Genomic DNA, 23206 nt, shown 5'->3' with positions numbered 1-23206 from the left:
AGCCATGCTCTGGCTCAGCCATGGGCGCAGGAGTCCCTCACTGCAGGAGATCGCGGCTGTGCTGTGCAGGCAGGATGCCCTTCAGATCCGAGCGTGCTAGACTTGTGTCCTAGCTGTAGGCGCCTTCCTCAGCAGCCCTGTCGGGGTAACTCCCTTCCACTCGACACCGTATGGACACAGTGTTACCAAAGGGCACGCTCTGCTGAGAGCCTTGGCCTGGTCTTGATACAGTGGCGAGGGCTTAGAGTGATCAATCATAGAATCTCAGGGTTGGAAGGGACCTCAGGAGGTATCTAGTCCAACCCCCTGCTCAAAGCAGGACCAAACCCAACTAAATCATCCCAGCCAGGGCTTTGTCAAGCCTGACCTTAAAAACCTCTAAGGAAGGAGATTCCACCACCTCCCTGGGGAACCCATTCCAGTGCTTCACCACCCTACTAGTGAAAAAGTTTTTCCTAATATCCAACCTAAACCTCCCCCTCTGCAACTTGAGACCATTACTCCTTGTTCTGTCATCTTCTACCACTGAGAACAGTCTAGATCCATCCTCTTTGGAACCCCCTTTCAGGTAGTTGAAAGCAGCTATCAAATCCCCCCTCATTCTTCTCTTCTGCAGACTAAACAATCCCAGTTCCCTCAGCCTCTCCTCATAAGTCATGTGCTCCAGCCCCCTAATCATTTTTGTTGCCCTCCGCTGGACTCTCTCCAATTTATCCACATCCTTCTTGTAGTGTGGGGCCCAAAACTGGACACAGTACTCCAGATGAGGCCTCACCAGTGCTGAATAGAGGGGAATGATCACATCCCTCGATCTGCTGGAAATGCCCCTACTTATACAACCCAAAATGCCATTAGCCTTCTTGGCAACAAGGGCACACTGTTGACTCATATTCAGCTTTTCGTCCACCGTAACCCCTAGGTCCTTTTCTGCAGAACTGCTGCCCAGCCATTCGGTCCCTAGTCTGTAGCAGTGCATGGGATTCTTCCGTCCTAAGTGCAGGACTCTGCACTTGTCCTTGTTGGACCTCATCATATTTCTTTTGGCCCAATCCTCTAATTTGTCTAGGTCCCTCTGTATCCTATCCCTACCCTCCAGCGTATCAACCACTCCTCCCAGTTTAGTGTCATCTGCAAACTTGCTAAGGGTGCAGTCCACACCATCCTCCAGATCGTTAATGAAGATATTGAATAAAACCGGCCCCAGCACCGACCCTTGGGGCACCCCACTTGATACCAGCTGCCAACTAGACATGGAACCATTGATCACTACCCATTGAGCCCGACCATCTAGCCAGTTTTCTATCCACCTTACCATCCATTCATCCAGCCCAGACTTCTTTAACTTGCTGGCAAGAATACTGTGGGAGACTGTATCAAAAGCTTTGCTAAAGTCCAGAAATAGCACATCCACTGCTTTCCCCTCATCCACAGAGCTGGTTATCTCATCACAGAAGGCAATTAGGTTAGTCAGGCATGACTTGCCCTTGGTGAATCCATGCTGACTGTTCCTGATCACTTTCCCCTCCTTTAAGTGGTTCAGAATTGATTCCTTAAGGACCTGTTCCATGATTTTTCCAGGGACTGAGGTGAGACTGACTGGCCTGTAGTTCCCTGGATCTTCCTTCTTCCCTTTTTTAAAGATGGGCACTACATTAGCTCTTTTCCAGTCATCCGGGACCTTCCCCGATCGCCATGATTTTTCAAAGATAATGGCCAATGGCTCTGCAATCTCATCAGCCAACCCCTTTAGCACCCTCGGATACAATGTATCATGCGCAGGGCTTGTGCAGTTCAGCACAGGGCTCTGCCTCCCCCGCCTCAGGGGGTCGCCCCCCACGAGGGGTGTAGTCATCAGTCCCCACCAGGGCTCCAGGCTCACCTGCTTTAGAGCAGAGCACCCAGTTCAGTCCCACAGTCACGGCTGAGGGTTGAATTTCTGGTCCCACCGCAGCTGAGGCGCAGCTTTCGTGGCCGCGCCGCTGACACTGTGTGTGAGATGCTCTGTCCTGCTCTTGTTGTGCCAGGTGGGATCACCTGCAGGGGAAGGAGTGCTGGACTCCATACCCGGGGTAGCCACTGCAGGGGGACAGGGCTGTGCTGGCATCGCACGGGTTACATTGTGCGTTGGTTCAGGGCACTTAGGCCCGTCATGCCTTATGCTGGGAGCGTGTGACGTGGGGCCAGTCATGCCCTAGCCAGCGATGGTATTACTGCCATTCACTGCAGTAATTCCATATAACCCCACTCAACTCTCCCCCCTCCCCCCAAACCTTGCTGCTGGCCCCTGGCACCTCAGCCCCTGCATCCCGGAGCAGACTGACAAGTCTCAGGCTCACAAGATGTGCTGGGATCCTGGGGAAGGACACCTGCAGGGATAGTGTGTGTGTGTGAACTGAGACTTTCACAAGGATCAATGTTACATTTAATTTATGCAAACAGCTGCAGAGACAGAAAGCAAATGTTATTTTAACATTCTGGGCATCAGGCAGGTGTTGGTGTCTCACAACGGCAGGGGAGAAGGTGGAAGGAGGTGTGTTTCTCACTGGCAAACATGGGTAGAGCCCTGCGTGTATACAAAATTTGTATCTGCATCTGTGTTACATGGATATCTGCAGATTTGCAGTACTCTAGATACAAATTTGTATCCGCATCCAATCTGCAAAAATGGTCCGTGGACATTTGTATCCCCAGATGCGGATATCCGTGGGGCTTTACACATGGGGTACCCCAGAGAGAGAGAGTGGAGTAGGGAGACCTGCAGGCAGCCCCCACCCTACTGCTACAGCCGCTTATGACTGTATCCATTTTGCCGACATGCAGGAGCAGCTGTAGCATATTTTGGAAAGGGAGCAATGACACAGACTCCTGCATGGAGTTTCCCTCCAGCTGACAAGGTGTCATAGCTGTTAAACGTGGTGGGTTGCTCTTGGTCTAGTTCCTCTTATACTTTTCAACAGGGTGGATGAAAATCAACAAAAAATAAAAAAAGGATATTTTTATTTAAATGAGATTTTGTTGTTAAAATGCTTTTTGAGGAAAAACCTATCTAAAAGTTTTTATTAAGATACATTATAGCTCAAAGATATCTCATCATGGAATAGGGATTGTAAATTCTAACTCTATAGCATAAGACAATATATCCATGTAATGTTTAAGAAAAGTTTTGTAAATGAGTTCCAATAATTCATGGATTAGCGACCCAATTTTGTGGGGTTCCAGGGGCTTCTGTATAGATTATTTATCTTTCTATCGACCCTATGGGACTCAGTGCTCAGTCTAGAACAGTGGTTCCCAACCTTTTCGTCTGGTGGGCGCCAGACAAAGGACCGTGGCGGCGGTGGAGCATCCGCTGAAATGCCACCGAATTTCTGCGGCGTTTTGGCGGCGACGCCTTGTGATGACGTCACTTGCCCCGACAAGTGACGTCATCGAGAGGCGTCGCCGCTGAAACGCTGCAAAAATTCGGCAGCATTTCGGCGGATGCTCCACCGCCGGCCAGGACGTGGGCGCATTTAGATGCCCCTGCGGGTGCCATGGTGGGGACCCCTGGTCTAGAAGATACTATCAGAGATGCTTAGTTTTGCAGGTCTCAGCCTGTGGATTTGTGTCTCTAGAGATAACATGCTTGTTAACAGCAAAAATGTTTTAAAATATAGAGAGGCGAGAAATAACAGACCTCAACCCTCTTGTCCCTCTGCAAATTTGTGTACACAGAGTCAATCCCTTACCTCTCTCTAAAAGTGCAAAGTTTCAAAAAGTTCAATGAATAGAAGATTGTTGGGGGAGGAATAGATCTGGACAAGGAGAAGTCTGGAGATAAATGTGAGAAGGGAGGGCCAGGCAGTAGAAACAAAAGTGAAACTGTTTGAACAGCATATTCCAGAAGTCTTGAGGTCATTCTGAGTGTAGCCTTCATTGATTTGAGATCTGCCATACCATTCTCTCACTAGAAGGGAAAACCTATAATGGCAGCAGGCCATAAAAGAAACCCAGTTTGGGAATATTTTAATGAAGTTCTTCTACCTGTTGGGTAAGACAGGCATGCGTGTAAAATGCAAACAGCACAACAAGGAAATGCAAGGCCTGGTTGCCCGAATGAAACAACATCATGAGAAGTGTTCCTTCTCAGGAGGAAGCTGCGTTGATGATGATGAAAGGAACATGTCTGAACATGCAGGATCTTCAGGTTAGTAAACTTTTTTATTTCCTACTTTTTTCTTAAGGACTCCCTGTCTTCCTTCTGAACTATTCTTGAACTCTCATGTTTGAGCAAAAAATATAGTTGTTACTCTATGGTACTTTTTTTAGATGCAGTTGTGATAAAAAATAAATAGCTGAAATAGGCAGATCTTCCTTTTACAATTTCACCTTTAAAGTAGTAGTGAGTGTCAGTGAATGCAATGAGTAATACTAAATGAGCAGTGTGCTAATAATAATTAAATAACTGCATTGACTTATTTTGTTTAGGAGAATCCATCCTCAACATACAGGATTCTGAAGACTATCCACTTTCAAGATCACCATCACTTTCTATAGTTTCAGAGTTATCTGCCAATGATAGTGTTTCAGTCACATCGCCACAGTATATCACCTCTAGCAAAAAGGAAAAAAAATCTCTATGATCCAGAAACAACCATAGATAAGTTTGTGATCAGAACCATCGGATTACAAAAAGAGGTAATTGATGAAAAAATTGTCCGGTTTGTTTATGCAACAAACTCTCCTTTCCATATGATTGAGAACCCACACTTCATTAACATGGTTCAGTCATTAAGACCAGGATACAGTCCACCCAACAGAGCAGATGTCGCAGGCAAATTGCTGGATAAAGTGATGAAAGAGAAATTGAGCAGTGTGCAAAAGGTCTAGAGGGTAAAATTGTTAACCTGAGTCTTGATGATGGAGCAATGTCCACAATGATCCTGTTGTATGTGCTTATGTAACAACAGAAGAAGGGAATGCCTTCCTTACCGAAACCATTGATACATCAGGAAATGCACACACAGCGGAATACTTACAAGAAGTAGCAGTAAAAGCTATAACAAACTGTGAAAAAAGACAGAGTTAAATTACAAGCATTAAAAAAACCGAATGAGACAATCACTATTTCCAGCTCATTTTCTTGCAAATATTCTCAACACTCGGTACCGGGGTCAAACCTTAACTGCTGAAGAAGAGGAGTTGGCTATGACATGGACATCCAGCAATCATCTCTCCATAATGCCAGCTATAATAAACTTAAATATCAGAGGGGTAGCCTTGTTAGTCTGGATCTGTAAAAGCAGCAAAGAGTCCTGTGGCACCTTATAGACTAACAGACGTATTGAAGCCTGAGCTTTCGTGGGTGAATACCCACTTCGTCAGATGCGTGACATGCTCCAATACGTCTATTAGTCTATAAGTTGCCACAGGACTCTTTGCTGCTTATAATAAACTTCAGAGCTAGGGGTGAACCATTCAAGAAATATATGTTTGTTGATGATGTTTTAAGAAAGTCACAGCAGTGAACTGGTGGAAGTCAATTAAGCTCTTGGATTCAGAGACTGTTGAAGTGATGATCTCACTTTTAACAGCAGTGTAGAAAGAATATTTTCTTCCTTTGGACTAATTCATTCCAAACTGAGAAATTGTTTGGGACCTGAAGAAGCAGGAAAGCTTGTTTTTCTTTTCCAGATTATGAACAAACAGGAAAATGAAGGTGAAGATGACTGAGTTAGCTGCAGAGGCCAGTATTTTAAGTTTCTCATGTTGACCTGGCTGACATAGTCAATTTAATTATTTTTTTTTAATATTTCATGTAACTATTTTAGTTAAAAACAATTTTAACAAAAACAAAAACCTGATTTTAAAAAACTTGAATGTTTAACTAAATTCAAAAATTCATATGCTTGTTTTGTTAAAATATTATGTTTGCTGTTAAAGAAAAAAATCCAGAATACATAACATTGTTGTTTTTAGTTAAATAAAACACTTTAAAATGTCTCTCTGGTGGTGATCTCTTCCTAATACAGGATGGCAAGAAAATCCTGCAAATATTAATGATTACCTGTTGAATTGGAGATAGTTCATCTCGTAATGACTTCATAAATTTCTTCTTCAATTATCTTTGGTAAATGAAATAACCAATCATTCATTTTCTGATATAGCTGTAAAACTAATCTGAAAAGTTTTCAAAATAAATCACTTTAAGAATGTATAGTGTGTACCTTCTAAAAATGAAACCTACATCTATCTCTGCGTTGTGAAGAATATGTATTAAGGTTATAACAACCAACACGAATGCACTTTTATGTAGGAATCCATGATTAAATTGAGTCTTCCTGACTACTGATTTAAATCAATTCGATTTAAATCTCATCCACCCTGCTTTTCAATGGTGAAAGTGAATTAACCAAATTAATGGTGTTGAACTAAAATTCATTTGCAAATTTAACACCATTAATTTGGGCTTGAATAGGGACTGGGAGTGGCTGGCTCACTACAGAAGCAGCTTTGCCTCTCCTGGGATTGACACCTCCTTATCTATTATTGGGAGTGGACCACATCCACCTGATTGAATTGGCCCTGTCAACACTGTTTCTGCACTTGTGAGGTTACTCCCTTCTCTTCATGTGTCATTATATAATGCCTGCAGCTGTAACTTTCACTCCATGCATCTGAAGAAGTGAGGGTTTTTTTAACCCACAAAAGCTTATGCCCAAATAAATCTGTTAGTCTTTAAGGTGCCACCAGACTCCTTGTTGTTTTTGTGGATACAGACTAACATGGCTACCCCCTGATACTTGTCCTGAACATGTTAGATTTGGCTCAGAAGATCTCACAGGCTGAGTTCAGCGAGGACCTTCTTTGCATTTTTCTCTGTGGATCATAACCTGTTCCACACAGGGACCCCACTCCGCAGTTAGCAGGCCAGGAAGGGCAGGGCGGTCGTGACTACCAAGAATATGCAGAGCTGTAACAGTTAACATTAAGGGTATAATTAGGGGAAGGGATAGATAGGAACGAAGTTACCCCACACCGGCCTGCACAGGATTCAGACGTCTTCCCTAGAAGCAGCTGGTGCAGGCCTCTCCTGGGGACTCCTGCTGAGCTGGGGACTGTTTGTCTGCTCCAGTGTAGCCGTTTCTGAGTCCTGTGGCTGCCTTGTACCCGTTCGCTAGGCTGAGATCCTCTGTTCTATTCTGTTCTGTCGAGGGTGTAACCATGCTCACCAGCGTGGGGTCTGAGTGTGCAAAGCAGGGGCGAGCCCAATGCTCAGAGCCAGGGGGCTGAGGGGCAATCCTGGCTCTGGCACTACGTGCTGTGACACCTTGTGCAAGACCCTTCCCCTTTCTATCATGACTAGCCCTGTTCAACCAATGGAAAGATGCCCTGGACCGTCTCCGGCACAGGGAGGGTTCATTAGTTAATATCTGTCCAGTGCTCAGAAAGTGGTCCCCCTCACCCCCCCCGGGAAAGCCTCTAAGGTCAGTTCTGCATCCCCCTGCCCTGCTTCCAAGGCCAATGCCCTGGAGCCTTGTGGGCAGTTGTCGTGTGTTACAGACCCAGGACCAGTGTCTCTCTGGAGTCAGGGCAGGTGACTCCGTGGCCATGTACAACCTTGTTCAAGTCATGCCATACAGCCACAGGGCCACCTGCACAGGGTGCCCACTGAGCAGGAGGTGAATGTGTCCCCACCCCTGATGCCCAGGGCATGTGTTCCTGGTTTAGTCAATATTGTATTTGCTGCTTTGGGTTTCCTGTAGCCTCTCTTCAGGCTGGGGCGAGCAGACCCAGGATTCAGTCTCTCTCCGCACACACTCAGCATTTGGTGTCTCACTCTAAGTTACGATTTCCCTGCCCAGGCTTGTTCAGGTCTAACAGCCACCCTTCCCAGGCTGGAGGGCCCAACCTGAAGCCGGCTCATTGTCTGCCTTTGAGGAAACCGGGCTTGTATTTTCAGTAATTCCTTTTACACAGCAGTTTGGTTCTGTCTCAGATAGGAAATGCTGTCAGATGCCATTCCCAGGAGCATTCCACTTGTCATGGCCAGGCCCCGCTCTGGCTGTGTTCCATCTTGGACTCGTTCTGTTCACATCTGCCTGTACACTGCAGAGCCTTCCAGTAGGGAGAAGTTATCTGATTGGCACAGCCCAGTGCTGTACAGAGCCACGTTTGCTTTAGTTATGCAGCACCTAAAGGGCACTTTACAAGTCCTATGAGGCATGGTTTGAAACTGGGATGGGCTGCATCAGTTCAAACCATGCTGCACTGGTCATGCCTGACCAACCTGATTGCCTTACTGGCTCTGTGGATTGGGGAAAGCGGTGGACATGATATATCTTGACTTTAGCAAAGCTTTTGATACGGTCTCCCACAGTATTCTTGCCAGCAAGTTAAAGTAGTATGGATTGGATGATTGGACTATAAGGTGGATAGAAAGCTGGCTAGATCATCGGGCTCAATGGGTAGTGATCAATGGCTTGATGTCTACTTGGCAGCCAGTATCAAGCAGAGTGCCCCAGGTGTTGGTCCTGGGGCCAGTTTTGTTCAACATCTTTATCAATGATCTGGATAATGGGATTGATGGCACCCTCAGCAAGTTCGCAGATGACACTAAACTGGGAGGAGTGGTAGATATGCTGGAGGGTTGGGATAGGATACAGAGGGACCTAGACAAATTGGAGGATTGGGCCAAAAGAAACCTGATGAGGTTCAACAAGGACAAGTGTGGAGTCCTGCACTTAGGACAGAAGAATCCCATGCACTGCTACAGACTGGGGACCAACTGACTAAGCAGCAGTTCTGCAGAAAAGGACCTAGGGGTTACAGTGGATGAGAAGCTGGATATGAGTCAGCAGTGTGCTCTTGTTGCCAAGAAGGCCAGCGGCATATTGGGCTGTATAAGTAGGAGCATTGCCAGCAGATTGAGGGAAGTGATCATTCCCCTCTATTCAGCACTGGTGAGGCCACACCTGGAGTATTGTGTCCAGTTTTGGTCCCGCCACTGCAGAAGAGATGTGGAAAATTGGAGGGAGTCCAGCGGAGGGCAACAAAAATGATTAGGGGGCTGGAGCACATGACTTATGAGGAGAGGCTGAGGGAACTGGGGTTATTTAGTCTGCAGAAGAGAAGTGAGGGGGGATTTGATAGCTGCTTTCAACTACCTGAAAGGGGGTTCCAAAGAGGATGGATCTAGACTGTTCTCAGTGGTACCTGATGACAGAACAAGGAGCAATGGTCTCAAGTTGCAGTGGGGGAGGTCTAGGTTGGATATTAGGAAACACTATTTCACTAGGAGGGTGGTGAAGCACTGGAATGGGTTACCTAGAGAGGTGGTGGAATCTCCATCCTTAGAGAGTTTTAAGGTCCGACTTGACTGGCTGGGATGATTTAGTTGGTGTTGGTCCTGCTTTGAGCAGGGGGTTGGACTAGATACCTCCTGAGGTCCCTTCCAACCCTGATATTGTATGATTCTATGAACTGTGCTGCCCCAGTGCCTGGACTCTCCCTCTAGACAAAACACCACTGGTGAAGATGATAACAGGAGGGCAAGGTTCACATCAGCATGTGTGTACATAATCTTCCCAGTGCCTGCAATCTGTGCTTGATCTGCAGTGTCTGGCTCGGCACTGGTCTGTCAGCTCCCTGGGCAGGGACCAATAATAATCTGGATGTACAATGCCAAGTATGCTGTTGGGTCTTATCATGCCTGTCAAACCAACCTGACAGAGTAACAAGCCTTGTGGATGGGGGGAAGCAGTAGATGTGGTATATCTTGACTTTAATAAATTTTTGATACTGTCTCGCATGACCTTCTCATAAACAAACTAAGGAAATGCAGCCTAGATGGAGCTACTATAAGGTGGGTGCAAAACTGATTGGAAAACCGTTCCCAGACAGTAATTATCAGTGGTTCAGAGTCATGCTGGAAGGACATAACGAGTGGGGTCCTGCAGGGATCAGCTCTGGGTCCAGTTCTGTTCAATATCTTCATCAATGGTTTAGAGAATGGCACAGAGAGCACACTGATAAAGTTTGTGGATGATACCAAGCTGGGAGGGGCTGCAAGTGCTTTGGAGAACAGAATTAAAATTCAAAAAGATCTGGACAAACTGGAGAAATGGTCTGAAGTAAATAGGATGAAATTCAAGAAGGACAAATGCAAAGTGCTCCACTTAGGAAGGAACAATCAGTTGCACACGTACAAACTGGGCAATGACTGCCTAGGAAGGAGCACTGCGGAAAGGGATCTGGGGGTCAGAGGGGATCACAAGCTATATATGAGTCAGCAGTATAACGCTGCTGCAAAAAAAGCAAACTTCATTCTGGGATGTGTCAGCAGGATTGTTATAAGCAAGACATGAGAAGTAATTCTTCTGCTCTACTCTGTGCTGATTAGGTCTCAACTGGAGTATTGAGTCCAGTTCTGGATGCCACATTTCAGGAAAGATGTGGACAAATTGGAGAAAGTCCAGAGAAGAGCAACAACAATATTAAAAGTCTAGAAAACATGACCTAGGGGGGAAGATTGAATAAATTGGGTTTGTTTAGGCTGGAGAAGAGACGACTGAGAGGGGACGTGATAACAGTTTTCAAGTACATAAAAGGTTGTTACAAGGAGGAGGGAAAAAAATTGTTCACGTTAACCTCTGAGGACAGGAGAAGCAGCAATGGGCTTAAATTGCAGCAAGGGAGGTTTAAGTTGGACATTAGGAAAAACTTCCTAGCTGTCAGGGTGGTTAAACACTGGAATAAATTGCCAGGGAGGTTGTAGAATCTCCATCATTGGGGATTTTGAAGAGCAGGATGGACAAACACCTGTCAGGGATGGTCTAGGAAGGATGGCAGAAGAGATGTCCCCCTTCTCCCAGCTTTCCCAGGCAGCCCAGGTTATACCCAGGGTTAAAGCCGGCGGAAGAGAGAGAGAGAGAGGGCGAGGGGCCATAAAGACCCCCTGGCACCTCCCTTTAACCTCTCTCCCTGCATTCCCTGGTTCTCTGGTGACATCCAGGGAGTCCGGCAGCAGAGAGGGCAGGGGCTTAGTCCTGCCTTGAGTGCAGGGGACTGGACTAGATGACCTCTCGAGGTCCCTTCCAGTTCTATGATTCTGTGCTAAATATGGCACTGGTGCAGCCGTTGGCAGACTCCTGTGTCCAGATCTGGTGCCCATGGTTCAAAAAGGATGTTGATAAATTGCAGAAGGTTCAGAGAAGAGCAACAAGAATGATTAGAGGATTAGAAACCCGGCCTTGTAGTGACAGACTCAAAGAGCTCCATATATTTAGCTTTACAAAGAGAAGGTTAAGTGGTGACTTGACTCCAATCTGTATGTATCTAGATGGGGAACAGAAAGACAAGGTGTCGAGTACCAGAGGGGGAGCCGTGTTAGTCTGGATCTGTAAAAAGCGACATAGAGTCCTCTGGCACCGTATAGACGAAGGGATGCATTGGAGCATGAGCTTTCGTGGGTGAATACCCACTTCGTCAGACGCACGACAGCTTATGCTCCGATATGTCTGTTAGTCAGAAAGACAAGGCCGGGGGGGGGGGGGTGATATCTTGTATTCTCACCAACAGAAGTTGGTCCAAAGAAAACTACACTGCATGTATGGGGAACAAATGCTAAGAGTGGAGTGCTCATCCGTCTAGTAGAGACAGAGACAACATGATGCAGTGGCTGAAAGCTGAAGCTAGACGATTTCAGACAGGAAATAAGGGGTACTTTTTTGACAGTGAGGGTAATTAACCATTAGAACAGCTCACCAAGGGTTGTTGTGGAGTCTCCATCACTGACAACTTTTAAACCAAGTTGGAATGTTTTTCTAAAAGATCTGCTCCGGGAATTATTTTGGGGAAGTTCTCTGGCCCGTGCCGTGCAGGGGTCAGACCGGTCCTAGGCCCTGTGCCATGCGGGGGGCTCGCACCAGGCCCAGGCTCTGTGCCGTGCGGGGGTCGGACCGGTCCCAGGCTCTGTGCCATGCAGGGGTCGGACCGGTCCCAGGCCTTGTGCCGTGCAGGGGGTTGGACCGGTCCCAGGCCTTGTGCCGTGCAGGGGGTTGGACCGGTCCCAGGCCCTGTGCCATGCAGGGGTCAGACCGGTCCCAGGCCCTGTGCCGTGTGGGGGTCGGACCGGTCCCAGGCTCTGTGCCATGCAGGGGTCAGACCGGTCCCAGGCCCTGTGCCGTGTGGGGGTTGGACCGGTCCCAGACTCTGTGCCGTGCTGGGGGCTCGGACCGGTCCCAGGCCCTGTGCCGTGTGGGGGTCAGACCGGTCCCAGGCTCTGTGCCATGCGGGGGTCAGACCGGTCCCAGGCCCTGTGCCGTGTGGGGGTTGGACCGGTCCCAGACTCTGTGCCGTGCGGGGGGCTCGGACTGGTCCCAGACTCTGTGCCATGCATGGGGTTGGACCGGTCCCAGGCTCTGTGCCGTGTGGGGGTCAGACCGGTCCCAGGCTCTGTGCCATGCGGGGGTCAGACCGGTCCCAGGCCCTGTGCCGTGTGGGGGTTGGACCGGTCCCAGACTCTGTGCCGTGCGGGGGGCTCGGACCGGTCCCAGGCCCTGTGCCGTGCATGGGGTTGGACCGGTCCCAGGCTCTGTGCCATGCGGGGGTCAGACCGGTCCCAGGCTCTGTGCCGTGTGGGGGTTGGACCGGTCCCAGACTCTGTGCCGTGTGGGGGTCGGACCAGTCCCAGGCTCTGTGCCATGCATGGGGTTGGACCGGTCCCAGGCCCTGTGCCATGCAGGGGGTCCGACTGGACAATCTCAGTCGCCCCTTCTGGCTTTGGAATCTCTGAGGTAATAACGACAATGAAGGCGCCAGGCTGGAAACAGCCTCTCCAGCTGCTGCCTCATCTCCCTTTCATCCCGAGGCTCCATCATGCTTCTCGACCTGTCGGCTGCTCTCTGCGTCCTCCCTTGGCCTCTGTGCCCTGGTCCCCGCACGGTTCTCCTCTTGCCCTGATCACTGTGTGTTCTCACCGGCGACTCCTCCCCGCTCCTGCGGGCTCTGGGCTTGTTTCCCTTCTCTCCGAGGCTCGGCCCTCGCCCCACACCACCAAGGCCTCCTGCCTCCTGCCTAGCACCGCGCGCTCCGGCTTGGCTCTGTTCCTGTGGGGTACGGGAGGAGGGTGGTGCTTGGTTTGCCCCGCCCTGGGGGCGTGGGGTGTGTCTCACTTGGCCAGACAGCGCCTTTCGCGTGCGCGGCGTGACCCTGCCACGTGCTGTGCTGCTGTCTGACCTGTCAGGCCGCTTGGGACCCCCGCCGACTCGTTCCCCACATTGCACGGTGCGAGGGCAGGTGGGCTCCCCTTGGGCGGGCTGGGGCCGTGACCCGCTGGGCCCTTCTCAGCTCTCCCTTCCCCTCAGCAGGTATTTGCGGTGGTGGTACAGGAAGACACATGTGGAGAAGAAGTGTCCCGTCATCGACCTGTTCAACCCGCTCCCCCTGCGCCAGATCTACGGTGAGCTGCCAACCCACCCAGGAGGGCCCCGTGTGGGGGGAGCAGGGTCGCTCTGGTGCACCGAAGCTGGCTGGAGTCTCCTGGGGCTTGAGGTTCGGGGAGGCAGGTGGGGAGACGTTACGGTTCCCCCAGGGCTGAGGGCTTAGGGCAGGCAGTTGTGGATGGGGGGATGCTGGTATGGACAGAACAGGAGACACACCAAGTCTGCTGCTGTGGGGCTACCCCGGGTGGGGGGCACATGGCAGGTGAGTTCTGTGGGTAACCCTGAGTGTGGGTGGGGGCTGCGGGGGCTACCAGAGGGGGCGAGTGCTGCAGGGGTTATCCCTGGGGGTGGGTGCTGGGGCGGGTGCTGTGGGGATTACCCCAGGGAGCAGGTGCTGCAGGGTGGATGCCGCGGGGCGGGTGGGTTCTGTGAGGGTTATCCCAGGGGGCAGGTGCTGCCGGAGGTACCCTGGGGGCAGGTGCTGTGGGCTGGGTGGGTGCTCCGGTGGTTACCCCAGGGGGGCAGGTGCTGCAGGGTGGATGCCGCGGGTCAGGTGGGTTCCGTGAGGGTTATCCCAGGGGGCAGGTGCTGCGGGGGTTCACCGGCGGGTGGGTGCTGCAGAGCAGGCAGGTGCTGCAGGAGGTACCCTGGGGGCAGGTGCTGTGGGCTGGGTGGGTGCTGCGGTGGTTACCCCAGGGAGCAGGTGCTGCAGGGTGGATGCCGCGGGGCGGGTGGGTTCCGTGAGGGTTACCCCAGGGGGCGGGTGCTGCAGGAGGTACCCTGGGGGCAGGTGCTGTGGGCTGGGTGGGTTCTGTGAGGGTTCTCCCAGAGGGCAGGTGCTGCGGGGGTTCACCGGCAGGTGGGTGCTGCGGGGGGTTACCCTGGGGGTGGACTGAGTGGAGCTCAGCCTCCCCTGCACAGTGCATGTGTTCCCATGTCCCGCTAGCCCCTCTCTCGTGCCAGGCTCCTGCAGGGAGGAGTGAATCTGCTGTTTTGTCTCTCTAACAGGGTGCCCGCTGGGTGGGTTTGGGGGAGGTACCATCACACGAGGCTGGCGGGGAGAGTTCTGTCGATGGCAGTTGAATCCCGGCGTGTACCACTATAAGACAGTCGTAGCAGACCAGGTGGGTGTGTGTTTGCATCGCAGGCTGTGGCATCCTCCCGCCTGGTCCTCTTGGCAAGCCCTTTCCTCCGCGGGGCTTGGTGCATTATCCACATTAGGTGGTGCAACCTGAAGGCCCAGTTCCCCCTCTGCACCCAGGGGTAAGGAAAGGACCTATGGGCATGGTTCCACCCCACCCCCTACTGCCATGCAGCCACCTCTGAGGTGGAACGTGGCAGCTGCTAAACAGCACTGTGCAATGGGGTAGAGGAGGCCAAGAGAAACTCGTGGTTCCGGCAGCATGGGCCATGGAGCGGCTCCCAGCAGCCATGCCGGCAGGATCGCTGCTGCCCAGCCCTGGGTCGTTCGCTCCTCACACAGCCGCTCAGGGACCATGTTTGCCAATTATTCTGTCAGGGTGACGTCAGCAGCGAGCGAGTGACAGATCAGCACAGCAATGGGAGGGGCTGGGAGCCCGGGGTCCTGAGCAGCCCGGACTGCCCGGGGCTTCAGGGCTAGTGAGCATGGAGCCTGCCCAGGATGGGGCACTGGGGGACATGCTGCAGCCCCACCCGGTACTGCCAGTTCCTTTCCCTCCGGTCCTAATCTGACCTCATGGGCTGGCAGAGGAGTCACAACAGGATCTGGAGCTGGCCTGGGAGCCTCTGCTGTGGCCCCTGGGACGGCAGGGTTGGCTGGACTGGCAGGGTGGGCTCAGCCGAGATGCTGGGGTGAAGGCCCCAATGCCCAGGAAAGGGGCCAAGGGCTCTTTGCGGCGCACGCCTCGTCAGCAGCTCAATGTTACGGCTTTGCAGTAGAGCTGACGCATCCTATAAAACCCACAATGAGCCGCCTGCACACAGGCCTGAGGCGCTGACCCTGGCACAGGACCAAGGTTTCAGAGTCTCACCTGCACAGCAGCAGGAGTGAGGGGGCTGCAGCAGCTCCGTGCCCCCCAGTGCCAGCAGGACACAGCTGTGCCGGGAGCCGGCCGGGTGGGAGGCTGTCTGCAGAGGTGATTCATCTGATTTGCCTTCTGTGCAGCCTCAGCAGCCATGTAGCGGCTGGATGCAGGTTCCCAGTGCTCCCATTTTCAGTGAGCTCCTCCCTCCTCCTCTGCCGCCTCCAGCGTGACTTTGCTCCCTCTGGCGCAGGGTCCCCCCTGAGGCCTGGTTGGCTGGTCCCTGCCCAGGTCTCTTGGGCAGCCTCCCTGTGAGTGCACTCGGGGCCTTCGTTCCTCCCTGTGAGTGCCCGGCCACCCGCCCCTCTGAGCCAGCCCAGGGCTGGTGAGTGGCTGCACAGGGAGACGGATGGTCTGTGGGGTGGGCAGCCAGTGCTGGGGAGGGATCTGCTGCTGGAGTTGAAGTGTGCCCAGCTCCTGGGGGGGTGCCCAGCATTCCCATCCCAGTGCTCTGTGCTCTCCTCCTCTCCCAGTTCACCGTCTGCTTGCGCCGGAAGGGACGGACCGTTTACCAGCAGGTCCTGTCTGTGGAGAGACCCAGCGTGCTGCAGGGCTGGAACTGGGGCTACTGCGGCCACTACGCCTTCTACCATGCCCTGTACCCTCGGGCCTGGACGGTCTACCAGCTCCCTGGGCAGGACGTGGTGCTCACCTGCCGGCAGGTCAGCCCCATCATCCCACACGACTACCAGGTGAGGCTCCCCCTTCTTCAGCCTTCATCCCTGCCTCCAGCAGGGCCTAACCCATCGTAGTCACTGTCCTCATCACGGGGGACCTGCTTCTCCCTGGCCTCGACCAGAGGGACTGTGCAAAGCGACATGAGGTATTGGGAATGGAGCCTGGAGTTCCCGGCTGGCAGATAAAGCAGCAGGCCTGGTGCCTGGGGGATGGTCTCGGTCACAGTCTGGGCACCAGGCCTGTTGCCTCGGAGATGGTCTCAGACACAGCCTGGGCAGCAGGACTTGTGCTTTGGAGTATGGCATGGGAGAAGTCTCCATCCTGCCATGGCCCAGATCCCTCTCATCCTGTCACCAGCAGGTGTTTCCTTATCCGCCTCTACTTATCACTCCATTGCCTCGCTCTGCCCCGTGGCCTCGCACTAGCACTGCCATGTCTTTGGCCCTGGTTATCAGTTCCAGATAGAGGATAAGGCAGAGAGTGGCTGGGAAGTTCCTGGGGACCCTGGGTGAGAGGTGAGAGCTGGAAACCTGCCTGGGGAAAGCTGCACTGACAGGCTCCAGCCAGCTGGGCTGTGTTCTCCCAAAGCTGGAGTGGGGTGGGGGTGATGGGCTGGTCTGCCCTGCTCCCTGCTGCAGGTACCCGGCTGTGTGCAGGGGATGTTGTTCCTTTATAAACAGAACTGGGGGGAGGGTCAGCGCTGGGCAGCGAGAACAGAATGGTCTCCAGCAGAGGGAGATTGGACGGCAGGGGCCATTGCCCTTGAGTGAAGCTGAATCAGGGTGGGTGAGATGAAATCACAGAAGAATGACGGGGAGGGGAAGGTGCAGCAGAAGCATCTGCTCGCCCTGACTCATAGCACAGGAACGAGGACACATTCACAATGGATGAAAGGAAATGCTTTCCAACGTGTACAATTATCCTGTGAAACTCACTGCCACTGGATGGTGCTGGGGCCAAGAGCTCAGCAGGATTCAAGGCGGGATTGGACACTCATATTGGTAACAACGTCCAGTGTTACAAAATTAAATGCTATAAATGCTCCTGCTCCAGGATTATGGGGGGGAGGCTTCCTCCAGGCAGATTATCACAGCCTGACACGGCGTGATGCTGCACCAGGTGGAGGGTTGAGTCTGCAGCAGCCTGTGGCTGATGGAACTGGGTCTCCTAGCTCAGGCAGTCGCGTTACGTAGACCATCTGCTGCTTGGTCCAGGATACTGGAGTAGATGAGCCAGGCCCCGTCTGGCAGCCTCTACGCGCCTGCGTGTCATACAGCAGCACCTCGGGGCGGTGGGTGTTACAGAGCCCCAGGGAGGGGCTCAGGCCCTGCCCCAGGGAGTTGGGTCGGACTGGCCAGACGGGTGAGAAGGGGAGACAGCACTTCAGCAGCGTGGTCGGCTGGTGACCTGCCAAAGCCGATTAGTTCTGGGGCTTCCCAGCAGGGCAGGAATGTGGCTGGGCCGGGGTGAGGGCTGCTTGGCTCACAACTGCGGGGCTTTCTTCCTTCCTCGTTTCTATCTCATGTTCTGCTCCCCGTGAAGTCTCGCACCCCAGGCTTCTCTCTCCGGCAGTTCTCACCCGCCTGTCCCCTTTTTGCTCTGCTGTTTCTGACCCTTTGAGCTCCCCCTTTTACCTGTTCCCGGTGCCTGTCCCTGACCTAGATACAGCCCCCTTCCCACTGGGCTACGGCCCAGCCTCGCTGCCCAGCTGCCTGCGTCTAGGGCTGCCGGGGCTCCAGGGCGTTGTCTCTGGCGCTGCCCCTGCCACTGTTGTGGAGCCCATGGGGGTGTTTGGCTGTCCTGCCCCAGGGGATGCTCCCCACAGCCTCTGGCTGCCCTCCCCTCCCCATGGCCAGGCTCAGCTGGGCCCCAGCCCGGCTCACCCTCGCCACAGGAGACTTCAGCACCGATGCTGTTGATTAGCTGGAATCGCTCAAGTCCAGCTGCTCCCCAGGCCGGGGAAGCTGCCGCAGAAGGAGTCTGATTTCCCCCAATTCCCCGCAAGTGCAGGCAGCCGGCGGTGCAGCCCCGTGTGTAATGCAGCTGAGCGCTGCCTAGCTCCCGTCCTGTCCTCGCCGGCCCAGCCCCGGCCCAGCCCCGTGCGCGGGCGTGAGGCTGCCTAGCTCCCGGCCCAGCCTCAGATCAGCCCCGTGCGCGGGCGTGAGGCTGCCTAGCTCCCGGCCCAGCCCCGGCCCAGCCCCGTGCGCGGGCGTGAGGCTGCCTAGCTCCCGGCCCAGCCCCGGCCCAGCCCCGTGCGCGGGCGTGAGGCTGCCTAGCTCCCGGCCCAGCCCCGGCCCAGCCCCGTGCGCGGGCGTGAGGCTGCCTAGCTCCCGGCCCAGCCCCGGGTCAGCCCCGTGCGCGGGCGTGAGGCTGCCTAGCTCCCGGGTCAGCCCCGGCCCAGCCCCGTGCGCGGGCGTGAGGCTGCCTAGCTCCCGGCCCAGCCTCAGATCAGCCCCTTGCGCGGGCGTGAGGCTGCCTAGCTCCCGGCCCAGCCCCGGGTCAGCCCCGTGCGCGGGCGTGAGGCTGCCTAGCTCCCGGCCCAGCCCCGGGTCAGCCCCGTGCGCAGGCGTGAGGCTGCCTAGCTCCCGGCCCAGCCCCGGGTCAGCCCCGTGCGCGGGCGTGAGGCTGCCTAGCTCCCGGCCCAGCCCCGGGTCAGCCCCGTGCGCGGGCGTGAGGCTGCCTAGCTCCCGTCCTGTCCTCGCCGGCCCAGCCCCGGCCCAGCCCCGTGCGCGGGCGTGAGGCTGCCTAGCTCCCGGCCCAGCCCCGGGTCAGCCCCGTGCGCGGGCGTGAGGCTGCCTAGCTCCCGGCCCAGCCCCGGCCCAGCCCCGTGCGCGGGCGTGAGGCTGCCTAGCTCCCGGGTCAGCCCCGGCCCAGCCCCGTGCGCGGGCGTGAGGCTGCCTAGCTCCCGGCCCAGCCTCAGATCAGCCCCATGCGCGGGCGTGAGGCTGCCTAGCTCCCGGCCCAGCCCCGGGTCAGCCCCGTGCGCGGGCGTGAGGCTGCCTAGCTCCCGGCCCAGCCCCGGGTCAGCCCCGTGCGCAGGCGTGAGGCTGCCTAGCTCCCGGCCCAGCCCCGGGTCAGCCCCGTGCGCGGGCGTGAGGCTGCCTAGCTCCCGGCCCAGCCCCGGGTCAGCCCCGTGCGCGGGCGTGAGGCTGCCTAGCTCCCGGCCCAGCCCCGTGCGTGGGCGTGAGGCTGCCTAGCTCCCGGGTCAGCCCCGTGCGTGGGCGTGAGGCTGCCCCACTGATGTTCCTGTCCTGGCCCTGCCCCGGGGAGCGCTTTGGTTTAATGGCTCCAGGTGCACCAGTCGCCCTCGGGGCCTTTACCCCTTTGTTTCCAGCACCGTGGGCATGCGTCCCTGGTGCTGCTTGGCGCAGAGCTGTCCTCCAGCACTGGAGCCCTGTGCTCTGGGCCCTGAGCCCTCCGCCACTCGCTGTAGCAAAGGAGTCCCCAGGCCTTGCTGCATCGGCCCCCTTGCTCCCCTTGCAGCGGCGCGGCCCCGCCGGCTCCTCGTGGTGCAGGGGCGGGGATGCTCTGAGCTGTTTGCCTGGCAGGCTCTGAGCTGCGTGCACCTGGCGCCTGTTTCCCCAGGACACCAGCCTGCCCGTGGGAGTGTTCGTCTGGGAGCTGGAGAACGGCACTGACGAGGCCGTGGACGTCTCCATCATGCTCACCCTGCGGAATGGCACGGGCACCAAGGAGGACAAGAGAGGGGGCCACTGGAACGAGCCCTTCAGCCTGGAGAAGGAGGGCGCGCGGGTCTCGGGAGTCCTGCTGCATCACTGCAGCCCCAGGAACCCCTACACCCTCGCCATCTCCGCCAGGGAGCAGGTAGAGGGCAGGCTGGGGAGGCTGCGTGTCACCCGCGTCTGTCCCTGGTGGCAGAGGCTCAACACCCGCAGGATTTGGGTTCTGGGGAGGTTTGTGCCCCTCAGTCTGTCCCTGCCTGATCCCCAGTGACAGGGATCCCAGCACCTGGCTCTCCAACTACAGCCATGTCTGTGGGCAGCTGCTGCAGGCCCCAGCCTCGGAGCTTAGGAGCTGCAGCCGCTGGGGAGCCAGTGAAGCGTGGATGGGGTGCGTTTGCACCGGGTGGGGCTGTGGCCATTGGGAGGCCCTGGGCTCCAGGGCCCTAGTGCTGGCCTCAGTTCCAGGGAGGGCAGGAAGGTGAGTCATAGGCTCTAAAGGGCTCTTGCTCCCTGACATCCCCTCTGTAGGCTGGGGGATGGGTAAGACCTGGGCCTGCAGATCCCTGGGGTGCGGGGGGAGCTGGGATTGATGGTGGGTACAGAGTTGGGGCCAGTGGTTACCAGGGCAGGAGATCCAGTCCTGAACGCTGCCAGGGGCCAGGGCTCAGTCAGCCAGCAGGTGCTAACCCTGCTGCTAGAAACGAACGGCTCCCCCAGACTTACCACGTCCTTCTCTTCCTCCACTAGGCTGGCACAGGAGTGACCCACTTCACAGCATTCAACCCCGCTGGCACAGGGCAGGCAGTGTGGCAAGACCTCCTTCAGGACGGCAGGCTGGACTCCCCGGCAGGTGAGGTGATGCACGGGCCAGTAACTTTCTGAGCAGAGACTGGGTCTGACCCGAGGCCCACCTAGCTCAGTACTGACCCCGCAGTAGCTGCTGTGAGATAATCGGCCTCCTATAAAGAGCTCATCCTGCTCTCTGATAGTGGTTTAAACCCTGAAGCCGGAGGTTTAACATCCCTGCTATGATCGCGCTGGGTAGTCTTGTCAGCCATAGAAATCTCCCTCTTCTCTCTTTGTCTCATGCTAAGTTCTTGGCCTCAACAACTTCCTGTGGCAGTGAGTTCCACGGACTAATTGTGCACTGTGTGGACATGCATTTCCTTTGATCGGGTGTGAATTTTCCGACTTTGAATTTCATTGACTATCCCCTTGTTCTTGTGTTCTGAGAAGGGGGAGCAGACATTCCAAAAAGGCATTCGAATATTCTCCAGCCGGTTCCTTGTGCCTCCGAAGGCACCTCCTTGCTAGCTGTTTCATGAAAGGGTCCATTTTATGAATTTGTTGAGATGTGGGTCAGATTTTAAAGGTGACATCAAATAAACTAGATTTGCCAGTTGTCTAAATGTTCCAGCCAATCTTCAACTAGAATCTGAGTTGAGCCCAGGGAACACTAGCGTGCTAATTTAGTGCTAGGTTCTTTTCATGTCAACTTTTAGCATGAACAGTGTTCAATCAGGCACTTGGTTATTCTCAGTCAATCAACAGCTCACCCAGAAACACATCAGTATTGTGATCAACAGTTCACCCGCCCGGACGTTGTTTATCCCCCTGGTTATTGTCTTTGGAGAGCTAGTATCTATCACTTCCCAAACCCACAGCATGTTTAGTGGCCACCATACAACACCATTCTCATAACTTCGTAAGCATGAATAATACACACGTGTTGATGGAACAGTGGGTTTCAGCAGATCATAACCTTTCCCTTGATACCTTACAAGGGATGCTTTCTATGCAATATCACAAGTATATACAAATGATGAATATGGGGGTTACCGGGCACTCCCCTGGGGTGTAGAGTGTTACACCATTAACCCTGGAACCCCTCCACATGGCTGCTCTGGGTGTCCATTTTGCAGCTGCTTTGGAGGTTCATTCACCTCTTGGTTCTGTGACTCTGGATGAGGGGGAGAGGCTGTCTAGGGGTTCACTGAGCTCTGGGGGTCCCACATGGTGACCTCTGTTTTATATACCCTGGTTTGTTAGAGGGGCACGTTCTCAGTTCTCATGGGCACTTGCCAACTGATTTCAGCTGTTGCTCTGCGGCTTCCATTGGTATCCAGTAGATGGCGGGCGTGTATAACACATTTCTCCAGTGCTTTTCTGATCAAGGCTTTGTATGTTTGGTACATTTCAAGGACCATATTTCCGGATTAGCCCACACTGTTAATTAGAATGTCCTCCTTTCAAAGTTACTCCCCGTTTTATATCTTTCAGTGTTCCGTCGTCTTTGTGTCATACAATTCCTATGTCTTCTAGAGTGCCACAATTATTTACAATGAAAACCAACAAAGTCCCTTCTCTTACAAATCTAATGTGTGTCCCTGTAGGTGTGCCTGGCTGTCCCTTATTGTCAGTCTCTGAGAGCGGCCACGCCTCTTTGCTACAGTCTTTCATGTGTTTTTGATGGTATATAAGCATTTCACGTGATTTAGGGCTTGCAGCAGAACAAGAGACACTATTTGTGCGTATCTACACTCCTTTTGGCGCTGTGCACGTCTACACTGCAGCTGCCCCTCCATCTGAGGCGGCATTGCAATTTTAATCCCTTGTAGATAGGCTAAACTTCCCGTTGTCATGGAGTCCCCGGGCGATGCTCTGGAACTGCTCCCCACCAAGCCAGGCAGGGCTCTGGGGAGCCTCCTCTCCCTCAGAGCAGCCTGTCTGCAGGGCAAGAAGCTCCCACGGCTTCACCTCCTGGGTCTCTCCTTGGAGCATTCAGCATCCTCTGCCCCTCCGTGTGCTTCCCACAGCGAGTCCGCCCAGGCGGGGTCCTGGGGAAGCCACAGAGTCCTGCACCCCCACTTTACAGTCAGATGTGAGTCTCAGCCAGCCAGTAACACAGAGGTTTATTCGATGACAGGAACAGGGTCTAAAACAGAGCTTGTAGGTACAGAGAACCGGACCCCTCGGCCGGGTCCATTCTGGGGGGCAGTGAGCCAGACCCCCACGTCTGCACTTCACTCCTCATCCCCAGCCAGCTCCCCACTGAAACCCCCTCCAGCCCCTCCTCTCTGGGCTTTGTCTCTTTCCTGGGCCAGGAGGTCACCTGATCTCTTTGATTACCTTTAGCTATTCCCTTGCAGGGGGGAAGGGCCCGGGCCATTAGTTGCCAGGAGACAAAGTGTCAGCCATTTATGCACACTGGCCTTTATCCCACCACCTAGAGACTTAAGAAATGCACAGGGGAAACTGAGGCACCCACACAGTATTCAGAGGAAACATTAAGAATAGCCTCACTTCATCACACCCCTCAGTCTGGGTTCAAGTTCAGTGATCAAAGTCTTTCTAGTCT

General features: G+C 54.3%; 1 protein-coding gene across 2 annotated transcripts in view; it reads left to right on the top strand.

The window, feature by feature from the left end:
* Positions 1-23206, top strand: part of GBA2 (glucosylceramidase beta 2) — a 54928-nt gene that overhangs the window by 9893 nt on the left and 21829 nt on the right. The window contains exons 2-6 of one of the 2 annotated variants that reach the window (XM_045021242.1): positions 13347-13441; positions 14433-14548; positions 15961-16179; positions 19751-19990; positions 20596-20698. In XM_045021242.1, the coding sequence (XP_044877177.1) occupies positions 13347-13441; positions 14433-14548; positions 15961-16179; positions 19751-19990; positions 20596-20698 (773 nt within the window). The remainder of the gene's footprint in view (positions 1-13346; positions 13442-14432; positions 14549-15960; positions 16180-19750; positions 19991-20595; positions 20699-23206) is intronic. The other variant, XM_045021243.1, reaches the window with a different exon arrangement.

This window comes from Mauremys mutica, chromosome 6, assembly GCF_020497125.1.
Source record: "Mauremys mutica isolate MM-2020 ecotype Southern chromosome 6, ASM2049712v1, whole genome shotgun sequence".
Lineage (NCBI taxonomy): Eukaryota > Metazoa > Chordata > Testudines > Geoemydidae > Mauremys > Mauremys mutica.
Note: the sequence above shows the minus strand (reverse complement) of the source record. Positions and strands in the feature narration are given on the sequence as shown.